This window comes from Lampetra fluviatilis, chromosome 39, assembly GCF_964198595.1.
Source record: "Lampetra fluviatilis chromosome 39, kcLamFluv1.1, whole genome shotgun sequence".
NCBI lineage: Eukaryota > Metazoa > Chordata > Hyperoartia > Petromyzontiformes > Petromyzontidae > Lampetra > Lampetra fluviatilis.
In genome coordinates this window covers 3,185,203-3,212,751 of record NC_136313.1, presented here as the reverse complement: position 1 = coordinate 3,212,751, position 27,549 = coordinate 3,185,203, and the positions used below count along the sequence as shown (strand labels likewise).

The 27,549-nt window shown below is 47.1% G+C and overlaps 3 protein-coding genes across 7 annotated transcripts in view; 1 reads left to right on the top strand and 2 right to left on the bottom strand.

The window, feature by feature from the left end:
• Positions 1-5,245, bottom strand: part of LOC144945868 (ras-related protein Rab-27A-like) — a 30,239-nt gene extending 24,994 nt beyond the window's left edge. The window contains exons 1-2 of one of the 4 annotated variants that reach the window (XM_078874472.1): positions 4,876-5,245; positions 910-1,010 (exon numbers count right to left, since the gene is read on the bottom strand). The gene's annotated coding sequence lies outside the window, so the exon portion shown is untranslated. Of the gene's footprint in view, positions 1-909; positions 1,011-4,631; positions 4,643-4,852 lie in introns of those variants that run through there. The other 3 variants (XM_078874473.1, XM_078874471.1, XM_078874474.1) reach the window with 3 other exon arrangements.
• A 2,928-nt stretch (positions 5,246-8,173) lies between these two features.
• Positions 8,174-13,213, top strand: UQCR11 (ubiquinol-cytochrome c reductase, complex III subunit XI). The gene is made up of 3 exons (XM_078874470.1): positions 8,174-8,301; positions 11,605-11,738; positions 12,975-13,213. The coding sequence occupies exons 1-2, from the start codon at positions 8,240-8,242 to the stop codon at positions 11,723-11,725; spliced, it is 183 nt and encodes a 60-aa protein (XP_078730596.1). The 5' UTR covers positions 8,174-8,239; the 3' UTR covers positions 11,726-11,738; positions 12,975-13,213.
• Positions 13,214-13,983: 770 nt separating this feature from the next.
• Positions 13,984-26,816, bottom strand: LOC144945866 (uncharacterized). 2 transcript variants are annotated; one of them, XM_078874468.1, is made up of 8 exons: positions 26,740-26,816; positions 24,330-24,394; positions 23,521-23,656; positions 22,607-22,686; positions 21,558-21,828; positions 19,903-20,124; positions 18,428-18,525; positions 13,984-16,099 (listed from the first exon to the last, which is right to left on the bottom strand). In XM_078874468.1, exons 2-8 carry the CDS (start codon positions 24,390-24,392, stop codon positions 14,714-14,716), a joined length of 2,256 nt encoding a protein of 751 aa, XP_078730594.1. In that variant the 5' UTR covers positions 24,393-24,394; positions 26,740-26,816; the 3' UTR covers positions 13,984-14,713. The 2 variants fall into 2 exon arrangements, with proteins under 2 accessions (XP_078730594.1, XP_078730595.1); XM_078874469.1 differs by lacking the exon at positions 26,740-26,816 and adding an exon at positions 26,582-26,721.
• Between the last annotated feature and the right edge of the window lie 733 nt (positions 26,817-27,549).

Below are 27,549 nucleotides of genomic sequence, written 5' to 3'. Positions count from 1 at the left end.
TGGGAACCAGATGAAGCCGAAGATGTGGGATTGGGCAAATTCTCACCAGGCGAGAACTGGATGTAGCAAGTACTGGAAGGACGGATGTGGGGTAAGATTCAGAGAAACAGAAAACAAAAGAAAGCTGATTTTTCGATTTAAAGCTTTCGTGACTGCAGAGAATCATCTTCTTGGTTCTTTCGGTAAAGTCACGTAGAATGGAAATAATAAAATAATAAAAATAAAACATAATACAAATAATTCTCACGACGTTTCGGCCACGACAGACCTGTTCTCCACCTGAGGACGGGCTGCTTGCGTTGTGGCCGAAACGTCGTGAGAATTATTTTATTATGTTTTATTTTTATGATTTTATTATTTCCATTCTACGTGACTTTACCGAAAGAACCAAGAAGCTGAAAAGAAAGCTGCTTGACAATTTGAAGGAAGGAAGGAAGGCGAGAGAGAGGCCATGCAGTGAAGTAAGAAAGAAGATCAAGATCACAGACCACTAAAAAAAGGGAGAGCCACCACCCAACACAAGCCCTGGCCAGGAATCCAACTTGGGCTGCAGAGTTTTCGGCACGGTACTCACTCCGGACCCACAAACTATGACCCGTCAGCTCTCAATCAACACACGCATAACACATCTGTTAGATTAAAACGACCCTAAAACAGTGCTGTAAAAACTTACTTTTAATAAATCCATAAAAGCAGTGAAGTTGCGTTTTATGGACCAAAATAAAGTTGCGCAATGGGCAGTGTAACACCACGCGGTTGTCTTGTGAAAACATAATCGTCGTCCTATATCTGCAAACACGTTTCAGCAGAGAGCTTTCCACGCACCACAGATGCACAAGGGGGTTTCTCCATCGCCGATGACGCGAACGACCGTGACTGGCCAGTGACCCACCCGTGACCCGAGCAGACCTGCTGGCTGACCTTTGACCTTGAGAGATGACCTGCTGCTTCTTCTGCCGATGCCTCCCTCGGTGCGCTCAGCCGCACCTGCAGCTGTCTGAGTCGGTTCTCTGGCGAGCACAGGGAGGGGGGCACGCGGGGTGGGTGGCGGAGAGGGCCGTCAGAACCTCCAGGGAGAGGTTGGCACTCTGTCCGAAGGTCAATCACCTATCGACGACGGAGCAATGATACGAGGCGCGTACCATCAGCACGCATGCGTATAAAAATGTTGATGGAGGCAGTTATGGGTAGTTTCTGAGTCGAACGCGGATGGAAAAACCAGAGATAGGCGACGTCGCGTGTGATAATCCACGTCGAGTACTGTACACCCAAAGTGCGGGAGGACACTCTAGTCTAGGTCGCTGTGTTCCTTATCTACGTTGTGTTTATTGCAGGTGGATTCTGGATATACGGACCACGCCTAGTGCCTTCATCGATTTCACAACAGGTGCATCATCATCGTCGCCATCATCATGACATTATCTACACAGCTCCAATCATCAGTGAATCCATCTGCGGTGCATCACGTGGGACTAAAACCCCCCAGAGAGAATGCCATAGCCTGTTCAATCAACCTGGAGCCTACGGAGTCTCCCATAGACGTGTTAACCAGGCTCGAGTTTGCTCGGCTTGTTTTCTTTTTAACTAAAGCACTCTGCGCCCGCGTGCCCTGTGGCTCTCAATCTCAAAGTGGATTGTGGTGCTGTTTTGCTGCATAAAGCACGGGCACAATGGGAGACAAGGCATGTCTGTGTGCGTGCGTGTGTATAGATGAGTGGGGAGCGATAGTGTAGCGGTTAGCGCTACGCTGCGCTATGAACCCGGTGACCCGAGTTCGACGATTATCTGAACCGGTCCTGGACCTCCCCTAGGTCGACTCAGCCTCAAATGAGTACCTGGTGCGGTGTGTAAACATCGCCACTAGGGAGACAAAGGCGGTCGGGCGTGGTGCTGGCCAGCTACCCCCTCGTGTACCGTTGCGGCCTTCATAGGTGCTCGCTAACAGCACTTGCCCCTACAGTATTTAAGGCTATACGGGGGATCTTTGTCTTGTAGCATAGCGGCGCAACGGTCAGCGCAGTGTTACGAATCCGGCGGGCTACCTGGGTTTGATTCCCGGACACAGCGAGCAATCAATGGCGAGTCGTATCCGAACCAGTCTTGGGTCTCCCCCCTAGGTCCACGTAGCCCTTAAATTACGAGCCCCGAGTACTTTGGTGCCAATATCAACACCGTGGGAGCAAGGTGGCCAGGCGTGGTTCTGGCTACCCCCCCCCCCATACAGAGATCATAGCTGGCAAAGGTGTTCGCTAACTAACAGCAGCTGGCCCAACAGCCCGCCGTGTCGACTGCACGGGGTCTATTTGGAAATGAGATTCTATTCCGGCAATATGTTTCAGAAGCTCGGCGTCTCTCTTTCTCTCTCTCGAGAGAGAGGGCTTCGAGAGGCACAAGTTCGTGTGGTTTTGCGGTGCCCCCTGCGTTGAAAGAGCGCAGATCACTCCGTGGGTTTTAATTTGTGCCGCCCGCATAGTTTGCGTGTCCACATTCACACAACTGTGGCTCGTACTTAGGTCACGCATTTATGGGTCTCTACGAATCTATCGATCTGTATGCATCTACGCGAGTGTCAATGCGACTTGATGTATCTCTGGGTATACGAATCTCGACGTTTATCGAGGAGTCTATAGGTCTCTATGTATCTCCGATATGTAACTTCACGCATCTGTCCTGGTCTACGTATCTCTGTGGGTCTCTCTGTATAAACGGGGGGCAGGCTACAGTGGCTTAGTTTACAGTAAGTGGTCCATGGAACTGGCTTGCATGGCTACAATCGCACTGTGGCTTGATTTGGCAATGCCACACGGCGACACAAGGTCGCGAAAGTGGCAGAAAAAAAATCAACAATTCGCAAAGCCAACTCGGCTTCAACAAACCGAGGAAATCCTGGCGATCGGCTCTGCCTGATAAGCGCGTGGAATTAAAAACACAATCATCACCCACCCAACCACTACGACAAAGACCGCATTCACACAAAGCACACACAAAGATCGCCCGTGTAGCCTGTAACAGACTGTTGGGGCAAGTGCTGTTAGCGAGCACCTATGAAGGCCGGAACGGCACACGAGGGGGTGGGTGGCCAACACCACGCCCGGCCGCCTTTGTCTCCCCAGTTTACACACCGCACCAGGTACTCATTTTAGGCACACACACCACACAATATACACACACACAACACACAGCGTGTACATCACAACCTACACACAACACGCATCACAACCCACACACACACACCGTGTACATCACAACCTACACACACACATCGTGTACATCACAACCTACACACATCACAACCTACACACAACACACAGCATACAGACATAACTACACACAGTCACACACACCCCAACCTAAACTAAACGATGTATTTTATGTATCTTACCAGGCAAGGCCCCACTGAGCTACGCAGCTCTATTTCAGACGCGACTTGGCCACAAATGAGAACTCAAGGAAGTGGCTTATCACGTGGAAATGTAGAGCAGACAAATACTCTGCGTGATAATTGGGTTTTTTACCCTTCTATCTGGCAACAAAACTGACACCTTTTTACAAGGAGTCATGTTTGCATAGACCGCAATACCTGCAGTCATAATACAAACAAAATACTTAACTCTGATAATGTATGCACTGTCCTTGAAATTTATTGGTCCACACCCGAGACAGCTTTCCTTAGAGCCTAGTCTCACATGGGTTGGACCAGATGACGCCAAAAGGCCTTTTGGCGTCATTTGGTCCAACCCATGTGAGACTCTGCGTGATGTTGATCATAAAGGTGGAGGGGAAAACCCGGACGAGCTGGAGATAAATCCACGCGACCACGGGGAGAGAGAGACACCGCAAACACCAAATATACAGCAGCAGCAGCAGGCGTCAGGGTCGGGATGGAACCCACGACCTGCTGCATACCAGGCGAGGTAGTTAACATCTCCTAGCCACCGTGGGCCCCTTACACACACACAGCGTGCAAAATAACAGCCAACACAAAGACAAATATCCCCCGTATAGCCTTAAAATGTTATTGGGGCAAGTGTTGTTAGAGAGCAGCACCTACGAATGCCGGCACGGCACACGATGGGGTGGGTGGCCAGCACCACGCACAGCCGCCTTTGTCTCCCTAGTTGCACCAGGCACTCGTTTGAGGCCGAGCCGACTTAGGGGAGGCCCAGGACCGGGACAGTCACACGCACACACAAGTGCCTTTCCACGCGAGTCAGTCACTCATGCTAGGAATGACGCCTCTGCTCTGATTCACCAGCACCGCTCACCACTCACACCCGACGCTGCTCACTAACGCAGCACACTGCTAGTTCGTCTAACGATGCACACTCGTGGTGCTCACCAATACGCGTAACACTGCTCACCGCCGCATCTAACGCTGATCATGAACACGCATGCAACTTGTCACGAACACACCTAACACTGCTCACTAACACACCTAACACTGCTCACTAACACACCTAAGACTGCTCACCAACACACCTAAGACTACTCACCACCACCACCACCACCCAAACAGCGCTCCCACCCAACCCCGGGCGCCTTCTGACCCCCGCGCGAGACGCCCGAGCCCCACACGACACTCACCAGGCTCACCACGTGACACTCACCGGGGCTCACCACGTGACATTCACCGGGCTCACCACGCACGTGACACTCACCACGTGACACTCACCGCGCTCACCACGCACGTGACACTCACCACGTGACACTCACCGCGTTCACCACGCTCACGACACTCACCACGTGACACTCACCGGGGCTCACCACGTTCACGACACTCACCACGTGACACTCACCGGGGCTCACCACGTGACACTCACCACGCTCACGACACTCACCACGTGACACTCACCGGGCTCACCACGTGACACTCACCGGGGCTCACGGCACGCGACGCGGCGCAGCTGTTGCACGGGAGACAATCAATTAGCTCCGGCCCGGTGACGCAACGGTGGCACGGACAGACAACGTGTGAGACAGAGAGAGAGACAAAGGCGGGCCCGGGGGGACAGGCAGAAGGGGAGGAGGAGGAGGGAGGAGGAGAGACGCAAGAGGCGCGGGGTAAGATAGGCGAGAGACGAAGGCGGTGCGAATTCGAGTCTCTGCTGCTCGGCGTGTGGAGCGATGCCTCCGCTGCTCCAGATCAGCACCCCCCGCAAAGGCAGCCGGCACCTCGACTCGAGAGAGGGCGGAAGCGAGGCACTCCCTGCCCCTCCCCTCTTATCCTCCCCCTGGCTCCTCCCTCCCCCTCTCTCAGACTCCGCAACCTCCACCTCCTCATCCACCTCCTCATCCATTCTGCCTCTCTCATGCCGATGTCTCCTCCTCCTCCTCCATCATCTCCTCTTTGCCTTCCGATGGCTCCTGCATCACACCGCTCTCTCATCCATCTCCCCACTCCGAGCTCCCCTGGCTCCCTCTGCCATATTTCCCTGGATACCTCCTCCCTGCCATGCCCCCCCCCCCAGCCTTCCCTGCACCCTCCCGTCTCCCACTCCGAGCATTCCCTGGCCGCCCTTTCCTCCCTCCTGGCTCCCATCGGCCTCCTGGTCACCCTCCCTGCCTCTGTGTCATGCCTCCACCCTTCCCTAGACCCCCTCTCCGACCATCCCGTCACCTCAGTCTCTCCTCGCACGCTTTTCCTTTCATTCCCTATCCCAATCTCTCTCCTCCTCCTGTCCCCTTTCGATTTCCTCCATCTCCACTGTCTCCCCATCCTCCCCCTCTGGTCCCCTACATCCATACTTGTTGTTTCACTCCCTCCATCCCTCTCTCCTGTCCGTCTCCTCCCTCCACCTACCACCTACCTGCCTGTCCCCCTCCCGGTGTGAAATACCACACGCGAAGCCTCCCCCCCCACGCTCTGCAGATGTGGGGCGACACGCGGTGACTTTATACGAAAAAAGCCATTCGCGTCGGGTACAATTGGCATCTCATTAAACGCCGTCACTCCGCTCATTATATTGGACTCAATAACACAACGGGGGAGGCGGGGGGGGGAGAGTTTGCCGAGCGGAGGAGCCCCATCCATCCTGGGGAAAGGCGGCCTCTCTCGATTCGTCACCTCCCGTGGAGTTCAGTTGCCATGATGTCTAAATCCAGTCGGCACAAGACTATGGGCTTGCTAATGAGAATCTCTCGCATGACATTTACCAACTCTCGTTCCTGGACGGATAGCATTCGACAACAACAACAAAATACAATCTAAAAATATATATTTTACGATTCAATATTTTATTGGCAGCGGCGCGGAGACTCAACTAAAAAATATATAGGCGTAATTTATTTATCCGGGAAAGCCTCACCGAGTCGCAAGCATATTTCAGCGAGATGTGGGAGGAAAGTGGCGTGGCCAAGGAAAAGCACAATGCGTGCGAGAGATGAATCAACACGTATTTGCATTTTAGTTGGGGAGTGCTTAATGAATGCCTCAGCATCTCAAAGCCATCCGCGTCACCACATCTCATATCGATCGCTCCAATGCCCAGCTGCAGTGTTCCCTCATAGCAGCTGTTGGTGTCCTGCAGGCGACAAGGCAGCCGTCCTGGCCCGCGAATGAGTACGGGGGGTGGGGGGGCGATATTGTTACGGGTTATTCTATTTAGGTAATTTGCAAATAGTAAATTTTTCCAAATTTAGTAAAATTGAACTTTTGGCACCTACTTTTGGGTTGTTGAAATAATAACATCGGAGGAACGTTAACGCACGCATGGTTGATACACCCGCAGTATTATCCAGGGCGGCCGGGGGTTTGAACCAGCGCTACCGCTCGGCCACATTACCCCCACCACCCCACTGGGAATCCCATCGAGTCGTCAACGGCTCGTCGCTCCATCTCCCTCGCGGACGCGTCCCATTCCTTGGCTGCGACGGCTTCGTCGTCAATATTCCTGAGCACTCCAGTACTCCACAGTTTCATCTTTCGAATAGCACCTCGATAAATTTAAACTGGTCGGAGGCGGCCTAGGAGGAGGACACAAATACACACAGATTATCCGTAAGAGGGTCTTTTTTGGGTGAGATCGCGTAAATATATAAATGTGTCGTTAAACCCGCCAACCACCCGACACAGACAATTAGTAAGGTTTGTTACGTAAACAGAACGTGGCCAAATTTCGATTTAAAGCTTTCGTGACTGCAGGGATTCATCTTCTTGGTTCTTTCGGTAAAGTCACGCAGAATGGAAATAATAAAATAATAAAAATAAAACATAATTAAATAATAATTCAGACTCTGTTTTCTCGACAGACCTGTTCTCCACCTGAGGATGGCTGCTTGCGTTGTGGCCGAAACGTCGTGAGAATTATTTTATTATGTTTATTTTTATAATTTTATTATTTCCATCCTGCGTGACTTTACCGAAAGAACCAAGAAGAAGAACGTAGCCAGTTCGTTACTAGTACAGCACGTCGGTGTGTTGGAGAGCCAAGCCACAACATTTACAATCTGAGTACGACGTTTCACCAGTAATTACAACTAGCTTCATCAGGCGACAGCCAGAAGACGTCTACTCTCCCCAGAAGAGTTTATCCTTCCCAGAAGACAGCTACCTTCTCCAGAACACATCTACCCATTCCAGAAGATAACTACGCTTGTTAGAAGATGACTACCCTTCCCAGTAGATGTCCACTGGAAGACTTCTACCGTTTACGGAAGATTAAAAAAACCCTTTTCCATTCACCGGAAGATATCTACCGGTAACGGAAGATCTCTACCGTTCACGGAAGATTTTAAAAAACCCTGTTTCATTCACTAGAAGATCTCTACCGTTCACGGAAGATTTCTACCGTTCACGGAAGATTTAAAAAAACCCTGTTCCTTTCACCGGAAGATCTCTACCGTTCACGGAAGTTCTCTACCGTTCACGGAAGAAAAAAAAACCCTGTTCCTTTCACCGGAAGATCTCTACCGTTCACGGAAGATCTCTACCGTTCACGGAAGAAAAAAAAACCCTGTTCCTTTCACCGGAAGATTATCTACCGTTCACGGAAGATATCTACCGTTCACGGAAGATGTCTACCGTTCACGGAAGATGCCTACCGTTCACGGAAGATCTCTACCGTTCACGGAAGATTGCTACCGTTCACGGAAGATCGCTACCGTTCACGGAAGATCTCTACCGTTCACGGAAGATCTCTACCGTTCACGGAAGATCGCTACCGTTCACGGAAGACAAAACAAACCCCGCCCACGTTCATCTTCCGGAAGAGTCACCGGCGTGTCGCAGAGCGCTGCAGCGATGGTGTCCGCCGTGCTCGCCAAGTTGCTCGGCCCCAATCTGGCCCAGGGCATCAAACTGTGGTAAGACGCGGGGCCAGCGGGGCCCTCACGGCCGGGGGCCTTCCCTGTGAGGGCCCTGGGAGGGGCGAGGGGAACGGGAGGCCCGAGCAGTGAAAGGCGAAGCCGCGAGGCATTGGCGGGCAAGGCCTGTGAGCAGGGTGACCTCTACGAGCCACGGGGTGGTCGTTGAGCTGGGAGGTGGAGGATTGTGCCAGGAGGTGGGCGATTGAGTTCAAGAGGTGGATGATTGAGCCAGGCGATGGATAAGGAGGTGGAGTAGGTGGGTCGCTGTGGCTGAGGTGTGGTAAGTCAGCCAGGAGAATGATGATTTACATCGAGAGATGGATCATTGAGTCGCCGGGTGGATTTTGAGTCGGACAGTGGGCAATTAAACCAGACAGTGGACAAGGAGGCGGATGGTTGAACCAGTACGTGGATTATTGAGCGAGAAGGTGGGTCGTTGAGTCGGTGGATCACTGAATAAGGAGATGGACATTGAAGCCAGGTGGAATAATTGAGCCAGGCCGATGGATAACGACCTTTCAACCAGTAAATGGATAATTGAACGCGAGGATGAATCGATCACTGAATAACGATGTGGACTCTTTCAGTCAGTCGGTGGATCAGTAAAGCATGAGCTGCATCATTGAGTCAGGAGTTGGAACACCAAGCGAGAGGATGGATCGAGCGAGCCGGGATGTTGATCATTAAAGCCATGAGGTGGATAACTGAGTCGAGAGATGGATCGCCGAGTCTGGAGATATTTCATTAACGGAGGCGGTGGGATCATTGGGGTCGGGATCAGAATCATCCGTGTTTACGCTCAAATCACTATACGCTCTTTACAGCGAGGTTAAAATTGTTTCACATGAGCCAAAGGACATCGGTGAAATTCACAGCTGCCAATGAAATACTGTGACCCGATTCCCCGTAACGAACGTGTGTGTGACTACGGGGGCCTGGGGAAGACTGCCAGACGGGGCGATGCGTGAGAGTGGCCACTGGGGTCATTGCCGGAATGAAGCGAGTGCCGGGGCCTGTAGCATTATTGTTATTAAGGAGCCCTAAATTAAAAAAAGCACATTTTAAAACACAAATTTTTTACTTGCACAGTGAAGTAATTGTATTTGTTCACGTGCTACACAGCCAGATAAAACGACAAATCGCTCGCCTTAAACACCTAGTCGTTCATAAAAGTTGAAGGCAGTATAGTACTATAGTAATAGAGCAAGTGCAGAATCACTGAACCGGAATTTATGGCTTGAAAGCATTTAGTGCGGGTCCCGTAGCTACATATGTAGATACTTTTGCTACGGGGATAATCCGGCACTGACTGGGGAGCGTGGGATTGACCTCTCGTGTGAGACCCTGCTGACCCAAGTCTGAAATCTTATCATCGAGTGGGGGGGGGGGCATAGATTACGTTTTGTTTACAAGATCGGTGAGGGGGAATCGTGGTGTTATTTTAGATACTTCGCCGGTTTTAACCGATGTGAAATGTTCTTTTTTTTAATCGCCCCAAATGCCTGAGACTTGATGGGTAGAGTGGACTTGCTGGCAACAGCGGTGTCCAGATCGGCCTCTGTGGAGGAGGCTCGTGGAGAACGCCACTGGACAGTTGGAGGCAGTCGCCCTCCGACAACCGATTAGCACGTTTGGTTACGTACGGTGCGAAAGAAGTTCAACATACAACAGCAGAGGGTGGCTAAAACGCAAGTTGGCACAGTAGGAGCACAGGTGGGGAGCATCTGACAGTAACCTCAGGCAGTCAACCCACTGCACCTGGGTCTTTCCCGTGACCTATCAGCGAGCCTTCAACACTTCACGTCACCTCGGGGTGCACCTGGCCTGGCACAGGCGCCGTTGTAACATCACCGGGGCTTCGTGGTGAACGGCTGTTGTTGTTGGAGTGTGGTGAATGAAACGTATTAAAATAATATCCGGTTATGTTTTTATTGGACAAATGTTTTTACAGCAGCATTATCACATTTTTATATTTCTTCCAATCTTCCCGTTTGCGCGCCATTGGTGTCATGTCATGAGAGGGTTAATCTGGCCTCTCACACAGCAGGGCAATCTGTGTCGGAGAGAACGGCAGGCAGAAATGGATATCCCAGAGCTACTTCTGAGTTCCCTTCAAGTGACCTCTGAGCCACGCAGTAGAGGAAAGCATTTCCCCACCTGCTCTGCACTTGTTTCAAATAAGCACTTATACTGGTAGAACCCACTGGTTCCACCAGCCCACAGGGGATTATTGTGTCCGTCCGTCGTGCAGGGAGGGGCTGGGTGGGGAGGGGTGGGGCTGGGTGGGGAGGGGCTGGTCACCCCGTGGTGCCCTGATAAAACTCAACATTTAACCTACTCACGCCGGCTTGTGCCCGCCCTCACAGTCGGCCATATTTGCGGAATACACCACGCCGCCGTTGACCCTGGCCATTGACCGAGCAACCCAACGTTCCTACCAGCTCCCTCCGCAGGAATGTGTTTAATCAAAGCACAATCGGAATTTAAAAAGTGGAGAGGATAAGAAGTTTACACGTGTCAATATAGCATTATTCATGCAAATTGCATCTAAAATCCCATAGAATTTGTAATGCACACTGTTACAGAAATTTCCAGACAAGCAGGAAGGCAATCAGAAGTTCTATTTTGGGATGTTTGGCCAACCCCATTCATGAGTATTCACAAATATGTGAGGAAACCGGAGTACGGTATTTGGAGAAGACCCAAACGTACGAGAAGGGATTAACTAATCAATCACCCCGTACAGATGGAAATGAATTCACTTCGTGTACTGCCATACCCTGGAAGGCCAGGAGATGGCGACGTCAACACCCACGATTAGGAAAGCAGTTTCATGGGTGTGATCCACCAACGTTGCTGTCCACTCATTGATATGCTATTTTTATCTGTCCCCTCCCTCTCTCCGCCCCCGCCCCCCTCTCTATATTTAAGGGGCCGTCACAGAAACGACCTCTCTCTTTGTGCCGATGTGTTCTCTCTGTGTCCTTGTGATGTCTGTCTGCTTGTATGTCTGTCTATAGTATTTTAGTTAGATTTGTGTTGCTATTTCTTTTATGCCTGATGATGATTGTTTGTGTTGCAATCGAAACGTCGTAATATGCTATTATTTAATCTTTAGACGTGACTTAACCGAAAGAACCAAAGAATAATTCCTGCAGTCACGAAAGCTCCAAAATTAAGATCCACCAACGTGCTGATTTACCGACGTGCAATATAGCCACAAGTGCCGAGAGGAGGTTCCCATTTCGTACCTTGTCTGGTACCGATGGCTCACTCGCGTGCGTGCATGTGCCTGCCCAGGGTCCCTTCAGGGGCGACGTGGGGAGGAGTTTGCGGAGTGACGCTTGTCTACCTAACCGACTGGAGGCTGATCCTCGACTACGTGCCGTATGTCAATGGCAAGTTCAGCGAGAAAGACTGAAGGAGCTCCGCAGGTACGTTGGGTCTTGCCGGTCCTCTGGCTTGCCACGGCCTCTCAGCGATACCCCCGTGTTCCCACATGGACGTCAGATTATTGTCTTGCCCTCTTGTCAAAACGCAGTGTCCGTGAGCATCGTATTGGCCACACGCCGTTGACAAACGCCGTTTAAATCGGCGAATTGCAACTCCAGTCCTCGTAACACCACCTCGTGGGACAGATTTCCACGGTCACCTTCAGGTGCGTACAGTGGTTTAATTTGTATGTGAACAAGAAAGATTGAAAATTGGGAAAAGGCAGGCTGTGGGGGAAGGGTGATCGGGTCATTGTAGTTGGAATTGAGGAACGACGGTTTAAACTTTAAACAGGGGTTCTGCAGCTGTGTCTGGAAGGTGACGTAATGTGTATGTATAATGACGGCCCACCTATGTTGGAACATCACATGGCATAATGTCTGTCCATGTGAGCACTAATCCGGTTAACATTGTGGTGTATATCGCGGCCTGAACTGGCTGCAGGAGTAATGTGAACCCATTACATGTCACTTGCATAAATGAAAAACATTAATCTTTAAGACATGCAATTCAATGCATCTGTCGTGAGCTCGAAGAATCTGTATTGACAATGCAAGGATAATGGCCCTGTTGAGGGTTGACTGCATAAATGCAACATGTCAGATATACAATAGTTGAGTATTTGCGTGTTTCGGAATGTAGTTTTCTTTGTTGCCCATCACACTTGTGTGCAACATTGCACATCTGTTCGCACACCCTTTGGTGTCTTCCTGCACACACCTAAAAAAAGCCTCAACTCAAAGTGATTTCCTGCTCAAATGAGCATTGAGGCAGTGCTCCAGTTCACAGGTCCGAGCCAGTAGTGGGAACTCCTATCCTTTGGTGAGTAGATTTATCCAAGGGATCACCACTGTTTACTTCCCACAGTGGTATCCATTTTACCAATCCTGGAGGACTAATGGATTAAGTCCGAACCAAAATTTTAACTTGCAACCTTCCAGTTGTGAAGCGGCTCGTTTACCACTCAACGACTTCCGTATGGCTCGGAGCATTCGATTGGGATTTGCACAGCATACATGATAGATGACATACCTTTAACAAAAATCACCAGTGGGTTTTCTGCAAGTAAAATATTAACTTTTGTTTTTATCCAACATTAGAGACCAGTCTTTGCAATTTGTGTGTACGCACTGTCATATTATTCAGTGGCAAATCTTGACGCGACGTCTTCTTTGCAGGGGATATGAAGCATCGGCCAACGCTTGTACGGGATTTCTCCAGGCTGCGTCTCCATCCACCACTCACTATGCTTGGCGTCGCCGGAAATGGGTGCAGCGTTTTCCCCCCTTAACAAATAACATGGCTAATCTGTAACTGGTTTCTCTATTTAAAAGTCCAGATAAATAACATTTACTTTCAACTACTGTGCTGTATTTAGAAACTTGCTTTGAAAATAAAATGTATTTACTGGCCAATTATCATCTGTTGAGCATGTTTTCACGTCGGGCTTTAAAACAAGACTGCACCACGACACGTATGGTAATTTGAAAGAGGTGGCCTGTGTGGCTAAAAAGTCAGTGTCGATCTGTGGTGCTGAAGATTTAGTTCCAATCCAGGCAGTCACCTGTGATTAAAGCGGGCTATTTGATTTGGTGGTTTCAGCCCAGTCACCAATGACGACAAAACACCTTAACATTATACCTCTCAACTTGGCTCCATTCTAGTTCGGAGATTGTTACGTAACAGTAAAACTGATACTCAAACACTACTCTCATGTGACCTCAGCAGCTGGGAGGTGCTACCTTGCACTGTGGACCAGGTCAATAGTATCTGCTTCCATGGATTATTCTCTAACACGAATAAAGGGTTGCACTGCTGTGTGATTGTTACAAATGGATACTTCTCATGACATGACACCAATCGCGCAATCTAGATAAAATTTGCGTGAACAATTTGTACGAAAATAACTCGTGAATAATAAAAACACGTGCATGCTTTTGATGTATGCATCGTGAGCTCAAGATCCCATTTTTATTGGATGCATCAATCCATCCTAAGTTGAGCCCAAGTGCTGCCTACTTAAATGTCAATATATTCTACAAAGGGATATCAAGCCCATAATTTCCACAATTTGTATTTTAAATAGACTTTAATATTTCCATTCACCAAGGGGGTTTTAATGGATGTGCATAGCTTGTAAGAGTATGTGGTGGTGCATCTTCCAAACAAATGATATCACTCGGCATGTTTGGTGAACCTACATTTTTCAATTGCCACACCTCCGACCAAGACTTAACACATTCATCTATTTAAAAAAAAGCATTTACCACTTGAGTGCACAACAACAACAAAAAAACCCAACCACCACTATTACAAGGTGCATTTTTCCCTGCAGAAAATAACTTAGAGCCATTCGCCCAGAGATGTGTATGCGAGAAACGGCCTGCGAATATCATCACGTAACACGCAAGGCAGCCACCACATCAGGTGCAAATACAAATTACCTGCGTTAGCGGCGACTTCAACATTGCATGCCACACGCCATGTGCGCAAATTTTAAGGAAATATTAATTTTACCAAAAATTTCACGTCCCCAGTTAAAGTATGTAACATTTTCTATAAAAGTTATTTTTTAATTGGCAAAGGTTGAGCCTGCAACCTAACTGGAACCCCTATTTTCAAAAGCTTAAACGATGCATGATTTTGTTTTAAGTGACTTAACTGTGTACAGTACCCCCCCCCCTCGTATTTAATTCGTAAAATGGGGAAAAAAACAGACGATGCTCTATACAACACAGCTATGACAGTGAGAAAACAGTCAAATGTAAAAACATTTAAATCTGCCTAACGTGCCTTTGATCACCAAAACCTTTTCCTTGAGAAAGTGCCACTTCTGCTACAACAAAAAAACCCACGTGCCACTTGTCCACCATGATGTGGCACCGCTATAATCATGGCCCCAAGAGAGGAGCTTCCACTACTGGCTGGATGCAGCGTGTGGTGGATCCTTGTGACCCATGGGCCCATGCCGCTTAATGTAGTCGCGGAGATTACTCCCAAATGCCCTCATCTTATTTCCATATCCCAGCACTTCCAAGTAGTTCTGCACAGCCTCCACCAGCTCCTCAAAGTTCATCTGGTTCCGGAGTAATTTGCCGTCTCTGTAAAACTGGTTCAAGAAGATCTCCAGGTCGTTCCAGTGGCGGAACTTCCCGATCTGTTCCAAGTAGTGGCGCAGTATTTGGAGCATCTCGGGGGCACTGACGATGTCCTGCGGCTTTCCTGCTGCGTCTGCTCCTGAGGTTTTTCTGTTGTTGCTCGTCTTCTGGGCCCTCTTGCTCCCGGGACTGCCGTCGTGGGGTACGACCGTTGGTCTTTGGTTTGCGTCGTTTTTAGCATCCCTCTTGTTTTCATGTTTATTTTTGTCACTGTGCTGTTTCACATTAGACGGCTCATTCATTGTGGCGGTGTATTTGGAAGATCTCGCATTTTTTTCCTGGCCTCTTTTTGGTTCAAAAAAGTTCTTGCTTTTTTCCTTCCACCTCTTGAAAGTGGACTTGAAAGAGTCACTCATTTTCTGAAATTTGTCACCGATTGCTTGTTTTGCGTGTTTAAAGTTCTCCTTTTGCTTCTGGAAGAAGGCTTTGGCAGATGTCTTCATTTTCTCGAAGGTCCCCCACCTCTGCCCACTTTTATGTTTTGTTTTTTTTGGGATATGTTTTTTCGGACCTTTAGGTCCCAGCTCTGGCTCTTGTCGTTTTTCCCGGGGCACTTCTCTGCGCGGGCCTTCCTTGCCAACAGTCTTGTCTTCTTTCACGGAGGGTACCACAATATTCCAAGAGCCAGTAGATTCAGATGGTGGATTATTTGTACTTTCAGTTTCCAATTCATTACTTTCTTGTTTAAACTCTTTGACGTCGTCAAGATGAGTTATGATTGTGGTTTTGTATTGAGAATCCTTAAACTCGTCCTGAAAACTCTCCTCGGAGTGAAAAAGCTTGGATTGCTGTGCCGTCTCATCTTGCTTGCTTCCTCGCTCTCCAAAGCGGCGACTAAGCCGATTTGCCAGGGCCGCTAGCTCGGCCTGAATGCTCTGCTTCAGTTCCACGTCAGATTCCACAATTCCGCCATCACCTTCCCCCGTCATTACCGGAGCTTCCACCACTGTCATCTTCAAGTTGTCCACCTTGTTGCTTAGCCGCTGCAGTTCGGTGAGAAGTCCTTTCAGGTCGACTGGTTTCTGCTCTTCCATCCAATCTGATGCAGCCACAGCCACATTGTCCATCTGCCTTGTTTGACCTCTATTCGATAATGAAGTCCCCTCATCACCTTTTTCCTCCGCAAGTGAAGAGATGTCTTGAATCTGCACTCCAAACAGTAGATCAGATAAAGACAATGAGTTCATGCAACATCGGAACGTTCTCTCCATTAGAGATTTTATAAATTGTTGCAATTTCCTTCGAGAATCGATTCTCGTTTAACATCTCTAGTGGCTGTAGGGGTTACATGAACTCATTACATATGATGTATCATCAGCCATGATCTATCCACTGTTGGGTCAAGGCTTCCCCAAATTGTTGACATCCCTTGCAGTCCTGCAATGCAACAAATCATCCTGCACACAAGCCCATCTCATTGGACCATCTCTGCGGTAGCTGCTTCCTCTCGGGGGTGCTCCCACCTTTGGCTGCCACTCCATCATTAGCCTCGAACACCAGCGTTTAAGTAACATGTACAGCAAAAGCTCTGTCAACCAGGACTTTACCACCTGGGACGCTCTCTTAACCGGCATCTGTGGCAGAAAGAAATACAAATCTTCCTTCACGTATCCAGAAAAAAATCTGACAGCCATCGGGCGTCTTACCTTGAGTTTATCATAGATCTGTTGCTTACGGAAGCTTCAGGATGCTGCCAAGTGGTGGCGCTAACAGCAGTCTATACATATGGTACTGTACTCCTGTATACTATACTCCAAACGGCCCCACTGCTTCTCTACAATAAACTTAGAATGCTCTAGAACCGACTATAAAATATTTAGTTCTTACTAGCGGGAAGTACCCGGCGTTGCCCGGAGGAAATTTTTATTCAAAACTTTTCTTAAAAACATAACATACACATAGACAAATACTAAGCTATTGTGAAAGCCCGGCGTGCCGTTTGTCCATTTGCTTGTCAACAAAATTATAAGAGGCTTGCAGAAGTCCAAAAAGTAATTGAAAGTGGGGGGTAAATGGTTGATCTAAAAGATTTACAAAAATTGTCGACCCCCCCCCCCTCAAAAAAAATGTTTACCCCCGCGTAGGCATATATACCTAAACACCCTACATATGAAATTCGTATCTAGTGACTCTATAGTAGTATCTGGCTCGACAGTATTATCTACTGACTATAGTAGTATATACTGAATCTATAGTAGTACTAACTTCAGTGTCACGGTGAGGCCTGGTCCCGTGCAGAGCCCCCGGCCTTGCCTAGATTTCCCAGCCGGCCGAGGTGGCACCTTTGCAGGCCGTGGCTGGGCTGCTACCCCCCCCCTACCACCCCCTCGCCCACTCTACAGTCATAGTATCTAAGAGCTATAATAGTAGTATCTACTGACCCTATAGTAGTAAGTGCACACATTGGGGTGGGGGAGGGGAGAAGAGGACATCACACTTTTAATAATTTACCTCTGTTGTGTATATTTTTTTGCATTTTTAACGCGAATGAGAATTCCCCCCTCCCCGCCACCGATTGCGTGTGCGCGTTGCTAGGGCAACCACCGGTCAGCATTCCGCGCATACGCTTTGGCGCGCGCACAGCGTAGTAATATAATCATTAATAGTACTAAATTGTTAATTTAACTACTTTTAAGTTTACGGATGTGAAATACGAATAGCGCTAGCTCACCACGGGGCTTATCGCGTGGTATCTGGGTACTTTTTAGAAACGAAAAACCCACAGTTTTCGAGTTAAATACGTCGCAAGTTGCGTACACACAGGCACAGACAGACTGACAAAAAAATTGCTTGTATAGGTAAGATACTATAGTTAAAATATACGCTCATGTTTCTTTGTTGATAAGTTTTATGTACTTGGAAATTTGGTGAACCATAAGTATACTTGATTTATTTTCATTTATTATTATTTCATTTATATTATTATTTTTTACCTACGTGACTTTACCGAAAAAACCTGTGAGTATGAATCCTTGCAGTCACGAAAGCTTCAAATCTAGAAGTAATTCTACTTCTCAAATAACCAGCATATCTGATTAACGAGCACCCTTCATTTCTCCATGGATGCCGGACAACAGAGCTTTTGCTATACGAACCGAAAATTGTCACGCGCACAATAAAGGTATCATGTCAGAATCCATTTGAATCCATGGACGATTGTGTCTCCATCATTACGTGCCAAATTTATGTATCCAGAACTCCTTTCTGACCTAAATAAAACGTGGTAGTGTTTAAAATGTTCCATTAAACAGCATACTTAGGCCAGCATTTCATCACAAGTATTAATAATTTGAGGCACACATGTTCCATTTTAAATTAGTTTAAACAGCCACTCGACTGCTTGTATTACGAAGGGTGTCGTTTTCTGTTAGGAAATTCGATATTTCGAAAACTACCTTGCCAACAGACTAACCCACCATTGTGCTCTCATTAGCATTCACGACGCATCCTGAATTCTGTAATCGGATACAAACCATAGAATCTGGCAGAGCAGGTGCTGCCACGTCCAGAGGGTTGAGGTCACCTGCAGCCTCTTTCAGGTCTGGCGTTGTAATTCCCCCTTGAGAGTCTCCTGGAAGCACACATTCCACTTTTTAAAAACACTTCCAGTCAGTAGATATTTTAAGTTACGTTAAATACATTGCACTAAATTTCGATTTAAAGCTTTCGTGACTGCAGGGATTCATCTTCTTGGTTCTTTCGGTAAAGTCACGTAGAAGGGAAATAATAAAACATCATAAAATAATTCTCACGATGTTTCGGCCACAACGCAAGCAGTCGTCCTCAGGTGAAGAACAGGTCTGTCATTCAGACGCTGTCTTCCCGACAGACCTGTTCTTCACCTGAGGACGGCTGCTTGCGTTGTGGCCGAAACGTCGTGAGAATTATTTTATTATGTTTTATTTTTATTATTTTATTATTTCCCTTCTACATTGCACTGGCCTTGGCAGATCAGATATCACTTACCACTGATATTAGCCGTGGCCTGGAATAAAAATCAGCTCCTCGGGTTCGTAGCACAGCGCACTAAACCACTGCACGAGTGCTCCTGCCAGCAACATTTAGATGCTTTATCAATCTAAATTGTATCACGAAGCACTTACACTATGCAGCGCACTTGTGAGGCTGTGAGAGTTAGCTACTGCATACATACACTGCTAATTTCAGAAATTAATGTTTGGAAATGTGACACCCTCACAAATACAAACCCCTCCTTTTGTGGTTGGCTGCAAGAAATAAAGTGGGACACTCCACAACCAAAATGTCCAAACTTGCTCAGCAGCATGTTTGGAGCATGAGTGGATGCCCATTATAACACAAATAAACCAGTGTGACTGCATAGCTGAACTGGCAGCAGATTCCACCAATACTTGAATCATGCATTTGGAATTCGCCAACAGCAGTGGGGGAAGAAGGGGGGGCAGGTAGTTACCTGCTGGTCTTGGGGCGTTCCCATGAAGACAGGGATGGGACAGAAATCAACAACTGTGAGTGAAGGCATCCACCCAATGGATGCGCCCAGGATCACCTATCCTGCCTTTGCTAGTCAGGGAGACAATGCACCCTAAACCCTGAAGCCCAGCGGGCGAATAGGAGATTGACTATGCACCGATTTATCGACGAAAATTGAGCACACTATCAATGAGGCATGCAGAAAATTGAAACAATACAAATGAGATGGTTTGAAAACCAGACATATACGAATTGCAGTGACCCCGAATTCTACAAATCTTGTGGTGCGGGGGATAAATCATTATGTACCTACAAAGGGCTGTGTTGGCACTCAGGGTTAGGGTTCAGGTGGTAATATGCATGCTAAAGGACACGTCATGACCATGTAGGAGAAAAAGGCGGTGGATAGAATTGAGGTTATTGATCCGCGTCTGGGCTATCATTTTTGCCACAGCGCTGTTTTCCCAGGGCAGTGCTATGCCTCATCCCAACTGACCTGCCATGAACTTCTTCAAGGCGGCCAAGGCTATAACGATGCATGCGACGCAGATGATGCAGCCGTGCAGCGAGATGGACGTCTGTGCCGCGGGGTGAGCAGACACGCGGCGCTCTCCCCTGGGGCTCTTCCTCTTGGAGGGCCGGCGATGACGCAGCGCGGCGGGAGCCTCGGGTGAATTGCTCTCGTCACTGCTCGATGGTTGACACAGATTCGCGGCGTCTGTAAAAGGTCGTCCAACAGAGAGCGGCGGTCACACGGGTTACATTCAGGAACGTACGAGTAGTCGTTTCTCATGAAGCCCCGTCGAATGATTCAGACAAGTCATCATTCGTTAGGTGTTTAGTGATTCACCCTCCTCCATGTGACTCAATGAATTACCACGATTTGGGGTCATAATACAGTATGATTAAATAATAAATTCCTTTGTGTTTAATTTGTCCTGCCTCTGCCTTGTTTGTGACATCAGCCTTGTTTCATTAGCCGAATTAAAAATGAACATAACCCCATAATGTGCATCAATCAAAAGTAACCGATTATTACAAGCACTATCATACTATCCTCATCTTCGGAGGTCCAAGGAGATCGGCACAGGGTTATTTGGTCATCGGCACAATCGACGTGTAATACATGGACCAATTACGGTTTCATATGAACCACCTGGCTTTAGGTCGCTATAATATGGATTAAAATCGTTATATTCTTTGGGTCTTTCGGTAAAGTCACGTAGATAGGTTCAAAGAAATAACAAAAAGCTACGACGTTTCGATCGCAACACAGGTGGTCGTCATCAGGAAAAGGGGGATGACGACCGCCTGTGTTGCGATTGAAACGTCGTAGTTTTTTGTTCTTTCTTTGAACCTATCTACGCGACTTTACCGAAAGACCCAAAGAATATGAATTTCTGCAGACACGAAAGCTTTAAGTCAAGATTTAAAGTCGTTATGTTGTTCACGTTGTGCGCCCACACAAATCTATTCAATGCAATGACTACACATCATAATAATTCACACCAATGCCACCCCAGAAATTATATTAATTCTCACAAATCTATCTGTAATGAGCTTTGATTGTTACACCTTGTATGCCAAGCTTTCTCCTGCTACTCCCAGTGGTCTCCCACCACACGCCACTGAGAAAAATATTTTTTACACCCGTCCCGCTACAGAGAGTATTTGTTGGATGGCAGTCAAACCTATACATTTTAATTCTCAGAGCTGGAATTCAGCCACATTAAATCCAGAACCAAGTGTTGTGAAATGTCATGGATTTTTTGTATGTAGTCATTGCTGCAGAACATTGAGCATTATCTCCTCGTATGAGTGGGTTGTATACACATCTATGCAGACCATCAGGTGTTATCTACTTATATAAGTGGGGGCTTTTTTCAAGGACTAAGCTTTTCTCCCACATGACAAAACAATACAAAATGCTCATTGAAAATAGTTGGCCAAACATTTCAATAAACCCTCCTGAAAAAAGTATTTAGACTCAGTGAGGCTTTCCTTTGTCAACAGCATTATTACCATTATTCTCAGTGCTATTGTTGTTAATGCTGCCCGAGCACAATACACACACACTTTTTTTTACTATTCATGGTAAGGACTACACTACTTCCCATTGCTGAAAACTAACACGGGCATGCCGAGACTTGCCTGGCAAGGGAGTAATGCGCATAAACTCGTGGCTGGGGGCAGCCTCCGCACTCCTCGAGTGGACAAGCAACTCGGGCCCAACTTCCTCGACGACATCTGGGTCCAGCGTCACGATGTCCGAGTCCTCATCTCCGCTGTTGCCACCAACGCCACTGCCACCAACGCCACTGCCACCACCGCCACCACCGCCACCACCACCCCTCTCCTGGTCAAGCTCTCCCTCCTGAGTCTGCTCCTTCTCGTTTTCCAAAGAACCATGTGTTGGTGTCTCCTGCACAAAACATCACCAAAAGAACTCAGAATTTAGACCAGGTGTGGGCAACTTATGGATCATGGGCTAAATTCGGCCTGCAACTTCATCTCCGATACAACCTGTGGCCACGTGAGGCCTACCACTTTACCACGGTCCACAAACTATGTGTATCCATCACTGCAAGAATCTTAGGAACACTAATCGGGTACTAAAGGGTAATTTATTCAACCTTGTAACACTGTGCATTTAATTATATATAAGTCACTTTATCACTGCAAGGAGCCTCTGGGAGTGACAGAAGTGATTTAAGTGTTATTGTGTGGCTAACTGCTAAAGATATTTGACTTATTCAGCCCTCAATAAGGAAATGGTTCCTCACCCCTGATTTAGAGACGGTCATTCTTGCCTAAGCTAAACAAGGGATTTTTTAGGGCATTTTTTTTCGTGAAATTAGGTGTTATGGCACAGTGATACCTGTGCTATGGACCCACAAACCTGAGTTTGATTTCCTGCCATTGTCAACATAAGTGGTGGATATCTGAATCTGTTCTGGGCTCCCAACTCACCAACCCACACTGACCTGTGTGGTGAAGTATGACCGACATGCTATGGGAGAGGAGGCCTTCATCATTGTTTTTCTAACACAATATTATTTATTTAGCATGAACATTGACAAATGCATTTACCATGATAGGCTCGATTGACTCAGTTTAAACAAAACCTAACATTTTGTTACCAATGTCAACAGCACTCCACCAAATGCCACGAGCCATTGCAGCTGAATAAACATGCTTACTTTGGCGTATGATGGTGTTAGCTGTTCGTGTTCCTCTGTGACAAAAGACTCCGCCTGGCTCAGTGCTGCGAGCAGAATCCCTGTTAACAAGACGTTTAAAAATAACACGGCGAACTGTAACTCCATCAAAAACAAGTTTCTAAAAATCATGCATATGCATGGATGATGTAATGCTCTAGAACATGCTCTTGTTTCTAGATTTGAAGCTTTCGTGACTGCAAGGATTCATATTCTTGGGTTTTTTCGGTAAAGTCACGTAGGTAAAATTTTTTTAATTAAAATTTATAAAAGTATTTTTATTTTACTTTTATTCATTACATTTTTTTTACCTACGTGACTTTACCGAAAAAACCCAAGAATATGCTCTTGTTTTTGGAAGCATTTCACTTGCAGTATGGAAGACAATGGTTAACTGGGCAAAAACGCATTTTCATATTGGCAAACCATAACTGTTGCTCTTGTTTGTCTCCCAAGTTTTGGGCAACCCCTTTGGCCAATTTCTCTGGTTTTCAATACAGAAAATCCCTACTAGCAAGACAACTTTACACTACAGATTCGTTCATATTGGATCGTCTTTACAAGAGCTATCATGCCCCCACCATTATGAATTGATAGAGGAAAGGCATACTTTTAGCCTTAGTTGGAAATAATTACAAAACAAGTTAAAACATTGCACACACGAAGCATGCTATGTCAGACTTCTTTAACAAAGTAGCCCCAAGACTGGCCTTGCAGTTTTGTTTACATTGTATCCGCTTATAGCTCTCCGATGTGTTTTGCATGTTGCAACAGGTGTTCGCAGGTGGAGCTGCGTGTCCAGACATCATGCTGTACAACACACGGGACAACCCATAAGCACATCCATCCAAGAGCCATAAAGCAGAGACACGAAAGCTTACGTAGTTGTACGTCACCTTCATTCTCTTTTGGCCTTTCAAATTCTTGCATGGGTGGTGTCGTAGCAGCCTGCAGATGCTCTGTCACTGCCACGGGCTCGCTTTCATTGGTAACAACATCGTCATCTTGTGGAGTCTGAACGGCGGCAGCCTCCTACCAGCAAAAACCAAGTCAGGCACTGATGGCAACACCAAGCATGACGTGTCACTTGGCCAGTGACATGGGGGGGAAAGGCGAGAATGCAAATCATAGGTGGTGTTCACAGTCTGGAGGTTTTACCTCTAGTCCAAGCGGGTTTCAATTCAGCATGAAGTGATTACGAGTGATTTAGATATAATAGGTTCACACAGGTTTGTTTTTAAAAGAAGCGAGTTATTTGTCTTGGGAAGATTTTTTCCTGCCATGTTGGATTACTTGTGATGGTTTATTGGGCTCATTATTGGATGTTGTTGGACTGGTTGAATTCTTGACTGCCTGATAACGGATTGTGTCTTGCGACACTGTCTTGTTGAAATAGTCGATTCTGGCAGTTATTTCATCGGTGTGTTTTTGAACACTTATCCGATGGCAGGCCACATCTCACATGTACAGACGGTATGAATTCACGTGGCACAAATGTGGCCCGCGGGCTGCCATTTAAATCACCCCCCGCTCTCGGAACACTTTTTTAAATAAACGTCTGGATACTTTTGTCCGCTGCTCCGAAGGCCTTTTGCCTCTCGGTCGCAGCTACACTAGCGCTGCAGTGATCATCGCGATGAACCCAGGTTAAAGCGATGGTAGTGAGTGGGGGTAAGGTTGAGTCAGGGGTGAGGCGCTGACTTACTTTGGGGTCGATGACAGTCCAGCTTGACAGCCCCTCCGGGTCGCCACTCACAACACCTGACATCTCTGCATGGCCCGACACAGACACGCCGTACACACTGGAATAGCCACCACCACCACTACCATTCATCATCAGCAGCAGCAATCATTATTAAGCCACTGCTGGATGAAGGCTTCCTCCTCAAGTCATCATCTCCCAAGGTCCTGCACATGGGCTGATTTCATCTAAACCCGTACAGAGTACAGTGCATTAATTAAAATTCCTTCACGCCTATTTAAACTCTCATAAATCTGATTAAAACTTTTTAACCTAATCTAAACTCACTTAAACACGTACAGCTCCACTAAACACCATTTAACGCATTTAAACCCATATAACATTCTTGTAAGCTGCCGTGGTTTAATTATGTAATATAGTTAACAACCTGGACCTGCAAGCCAGAGCAGTGGAAATAAGTAATATTTAAAAATAGTTTTTTTTAAACACGCTTTAATGAAATGTACCGTACGAGTAATGGCAGAACTCCACGACTCCAGGAAGTGGCCGCAAAGCTTGCCATAACGTAAGGGACTGTGGTGATTTACAGCCAACGTCAGTTCAGCGTGAACAATTAGACCCAAATCGAAACGTAAATATAAAAAATAATGTTTAAAAATGTTTTTTTTTTTATAGAATATAGTATTGTCATCAGTATGACATAAGTATACCAAATTTGCAGTCGATATCACATTGGGAAGTGGGTTAAAATTGAGTTACAAGATTTGAGGATACAACAACAGACAGAGTGAGTTAAATAAAAAGCGTGTAATAAAAATATGCACGTTTCCTCAATCTTCCCACACCCTCACCACAGCAAAAAAGACCGCCGATCTTCTGGTGGGGTGAAGCGTGGGTACCACTTACACCTCGGCGGACACGTCTGGTCACCGTGGAAGAAAAGGCGACATACCCTCTAGATCTCCATGTGGTTCCGTCAGCAGCAGCGCGTGCAAAGACGTTGCAGTTACTGTCTTGCACCTTTCTACCGTTTACCAAGAATACTTTAAACTTAATCAAAGCTCACCTAAGCCAGAGGATTATTTGTTCGAGATCACCGCAAATGACTGCAGTGGTGCTCCGGAGTACAGTAACACTATCTTGGTGTAATGCCTCTTATCATAATAATGTGATTATGACTCTGTGGTTCTTTCGGTAAAGTCACGTAGGTATAAAATAAATTAAATCACGACGTTTCGGGTGCAACACAAGCGTCCGTCATCAGGTGGGACAACCACAGCAAGAAACAATTGCTGAAATGATTATTATAATTTTTATGCCACGTTAAGTATCATTACGAGTGAATCTCCGAGGCCACTAGTTTCTAATATGATTCAGGGTTAAAGATAGGACTTTTATAGAGGGGAAAAAAGACTAGAATTCACAGCCATTCTCGATGCACTGCTGGATGAAGCCCCCCCCCACCCAAGTCATGTCGATCATGGGGCTTGGTTGTCCATACTTCACCACGCTGGTCAGTGCGGGCTGACGAAGCGATGTTAGCCGTGAACGGGAATAATACTTAGATAATGATATCATCTTCTTGGTTCTTTCGGTAAAGTCACGTAGAAGGGAAGTAATAAAATAATAAAAATAAAACATAATAAAACAATTCTCACGACGTTTCGGCCACAACGCAAGCAGCCGTCCTCATTCTTCGCCTGAGGACGGCTGCTTGCGTTGTGGCCGAAACGTCGTGAGAATTGTTTTATTATGTTTTATTTTTATTATTGTATTACTTCCCTTCTACGTGACTTTACCGAAAGAACCAAGAAGATGAATCCCTGCAGTCACGAAAGCTTTAAATCGAAAATTAGATAATGATAGTAAACCCACACAGCTCCATTCTTGTTCACTCAGCTCCTGAAGGCATCCCCCCCCCCCCCCCATGTTGGTGAAGTCACAGGTGGGAGTTTCCCTGACCATACTTCACCACGCTGGTCATTTTAATGTGTGGACACCCAATGACGCCACGCGGCACACGCTGTATAATTATTTAACCACACTTAGGTCATATTCTTGGTTCTTTCGGTAAAGTCACGTAGAAGGGAAATAAAAAAACCAATAAAATAATATTTTATTATTTCCCTTCTACGTGACTTTACCGAAAGAACCAAGAACATGAATCCCTGCAGTAACGAAAGCTTTAAATCGAAACTTACACTTAGGCCACTTAACAAGGAGATGTAAACACTCGGTGACGTCACGCGGCCTACCTCTGCCCCGCGACGCCTGACCGGGTTTCCCGCAAACCCTCCGCGAGCCTGGCGCTTTTAGACCTTAGAGTGAGGAGGAGGCCGGTGGAGAGGGGGGGAGAAGTTCGAGTGAGTCCCTAGGTGAACCTGGGGGATGGAGGACGCGAGGGGTCCCTTACCTGGACCGCGGGAGCCAAACGTCGCGTCCGCCTCGCGGCGCGAAACCCAAGAATTTTATTTCGTTGCTCGTCTCACGCCCACTGCGTGACGTCACGAAGAAGGCGTGGCCACGTTTTCTAATTGTCGGGGGGGGGGGCTCCGCGTTTAGTGGGCGTGGTGACACCGGTAAGTGGGCGTGGTCACGCGGCTAGTGGGCGTGACTATTAACCAATAAGCGTTGGTTGTGTACTCAGTGGGCGTGGTCACACGACAAGATGGGCGTGGCTAGGAGCAAGGTCCGCCCCCTCGATTGGATAGGGGCTTCACCTCGGGGTCTAGTTTGCATGGAGCCGCGCCCATTAGACGCGAGCACCAATAACCCTTGCAAGCTCAACATGTTCGTTCATAAACACTGGGGCCTTGAAAAGACAACAATATAACAGGCGACGTTTTAGGAAATGAGTCTTCTGCAAATAGAGAGAGGCCAGAGAGACAAAGTGCGTGATAAAAAATGGTACTTTACAATTTTTACAAATGTTTCCGAATGAACAGTTATAATTTTAATTGGCGCATTAATAGGAAATATCAACGTATTTGCATTAAAAGAAAAAAAAAATCCTGCTGGCGCGTGGCATTTTTGGAAATAATGTTGCAGTGAGGTCAACGTAATACTTATTAACATAATGGACTGAGTGATATATCCTGGGCCTAAGTAGCATTTCAAGAGGATTAAAAAGGGCTGGCAAAAAACGTTGGGACCTCATATACTTCCACGTTTTAATTTTTAAATTCCTGAAACCCTTACAATTCGGGTACGGGAATTTATGGCA

What these genes read in the sequence shown, in the direction of transcription:
- LOC144945866 (XM_078874468.1), bottom strand. Translation starts at nt 24,392, where the DNA reads ATGTCAGGTGTTGTGAGTGGCGACCCGGAGGGGCTGTCAAGCTGGACT. An exon ending in GGACTGTCATCGACCCCAAA is followed by an intron (nt 23,657 to 24,329) that starts GTAAGTCAGCGC and finishes TTTTGCTGGTAG; the next exon opens with GAGGCTGCCGCCGTTCAGAC. An exon ending in AAGGCCAAAAGAGAATGAAG is followed by an intron (nt 22,687 to 23,520) that starts GTGACGTACAAC and finishes TCTTGTTAACAG; the next exon opens with GGATTCTGCTCGCAGCACTG.
- UQCR11 (XM_078874470.1), top strand. Translation starts at nt 8,240, where the DNA reads ATGGTGTCCGCCGTGCTCGCCAAGTTGCTCGGCCCCAATCTGGCCCAG. An exon ending in GCCCAGGGCATCAAACTGTG is followed by an intron (nt 8,302 to 11,604) that starts GTAAGACGCGGG and finishes GTGCCTGCCCAG; the next exon opens with GGTCCCTTCAGGGGCGACGT.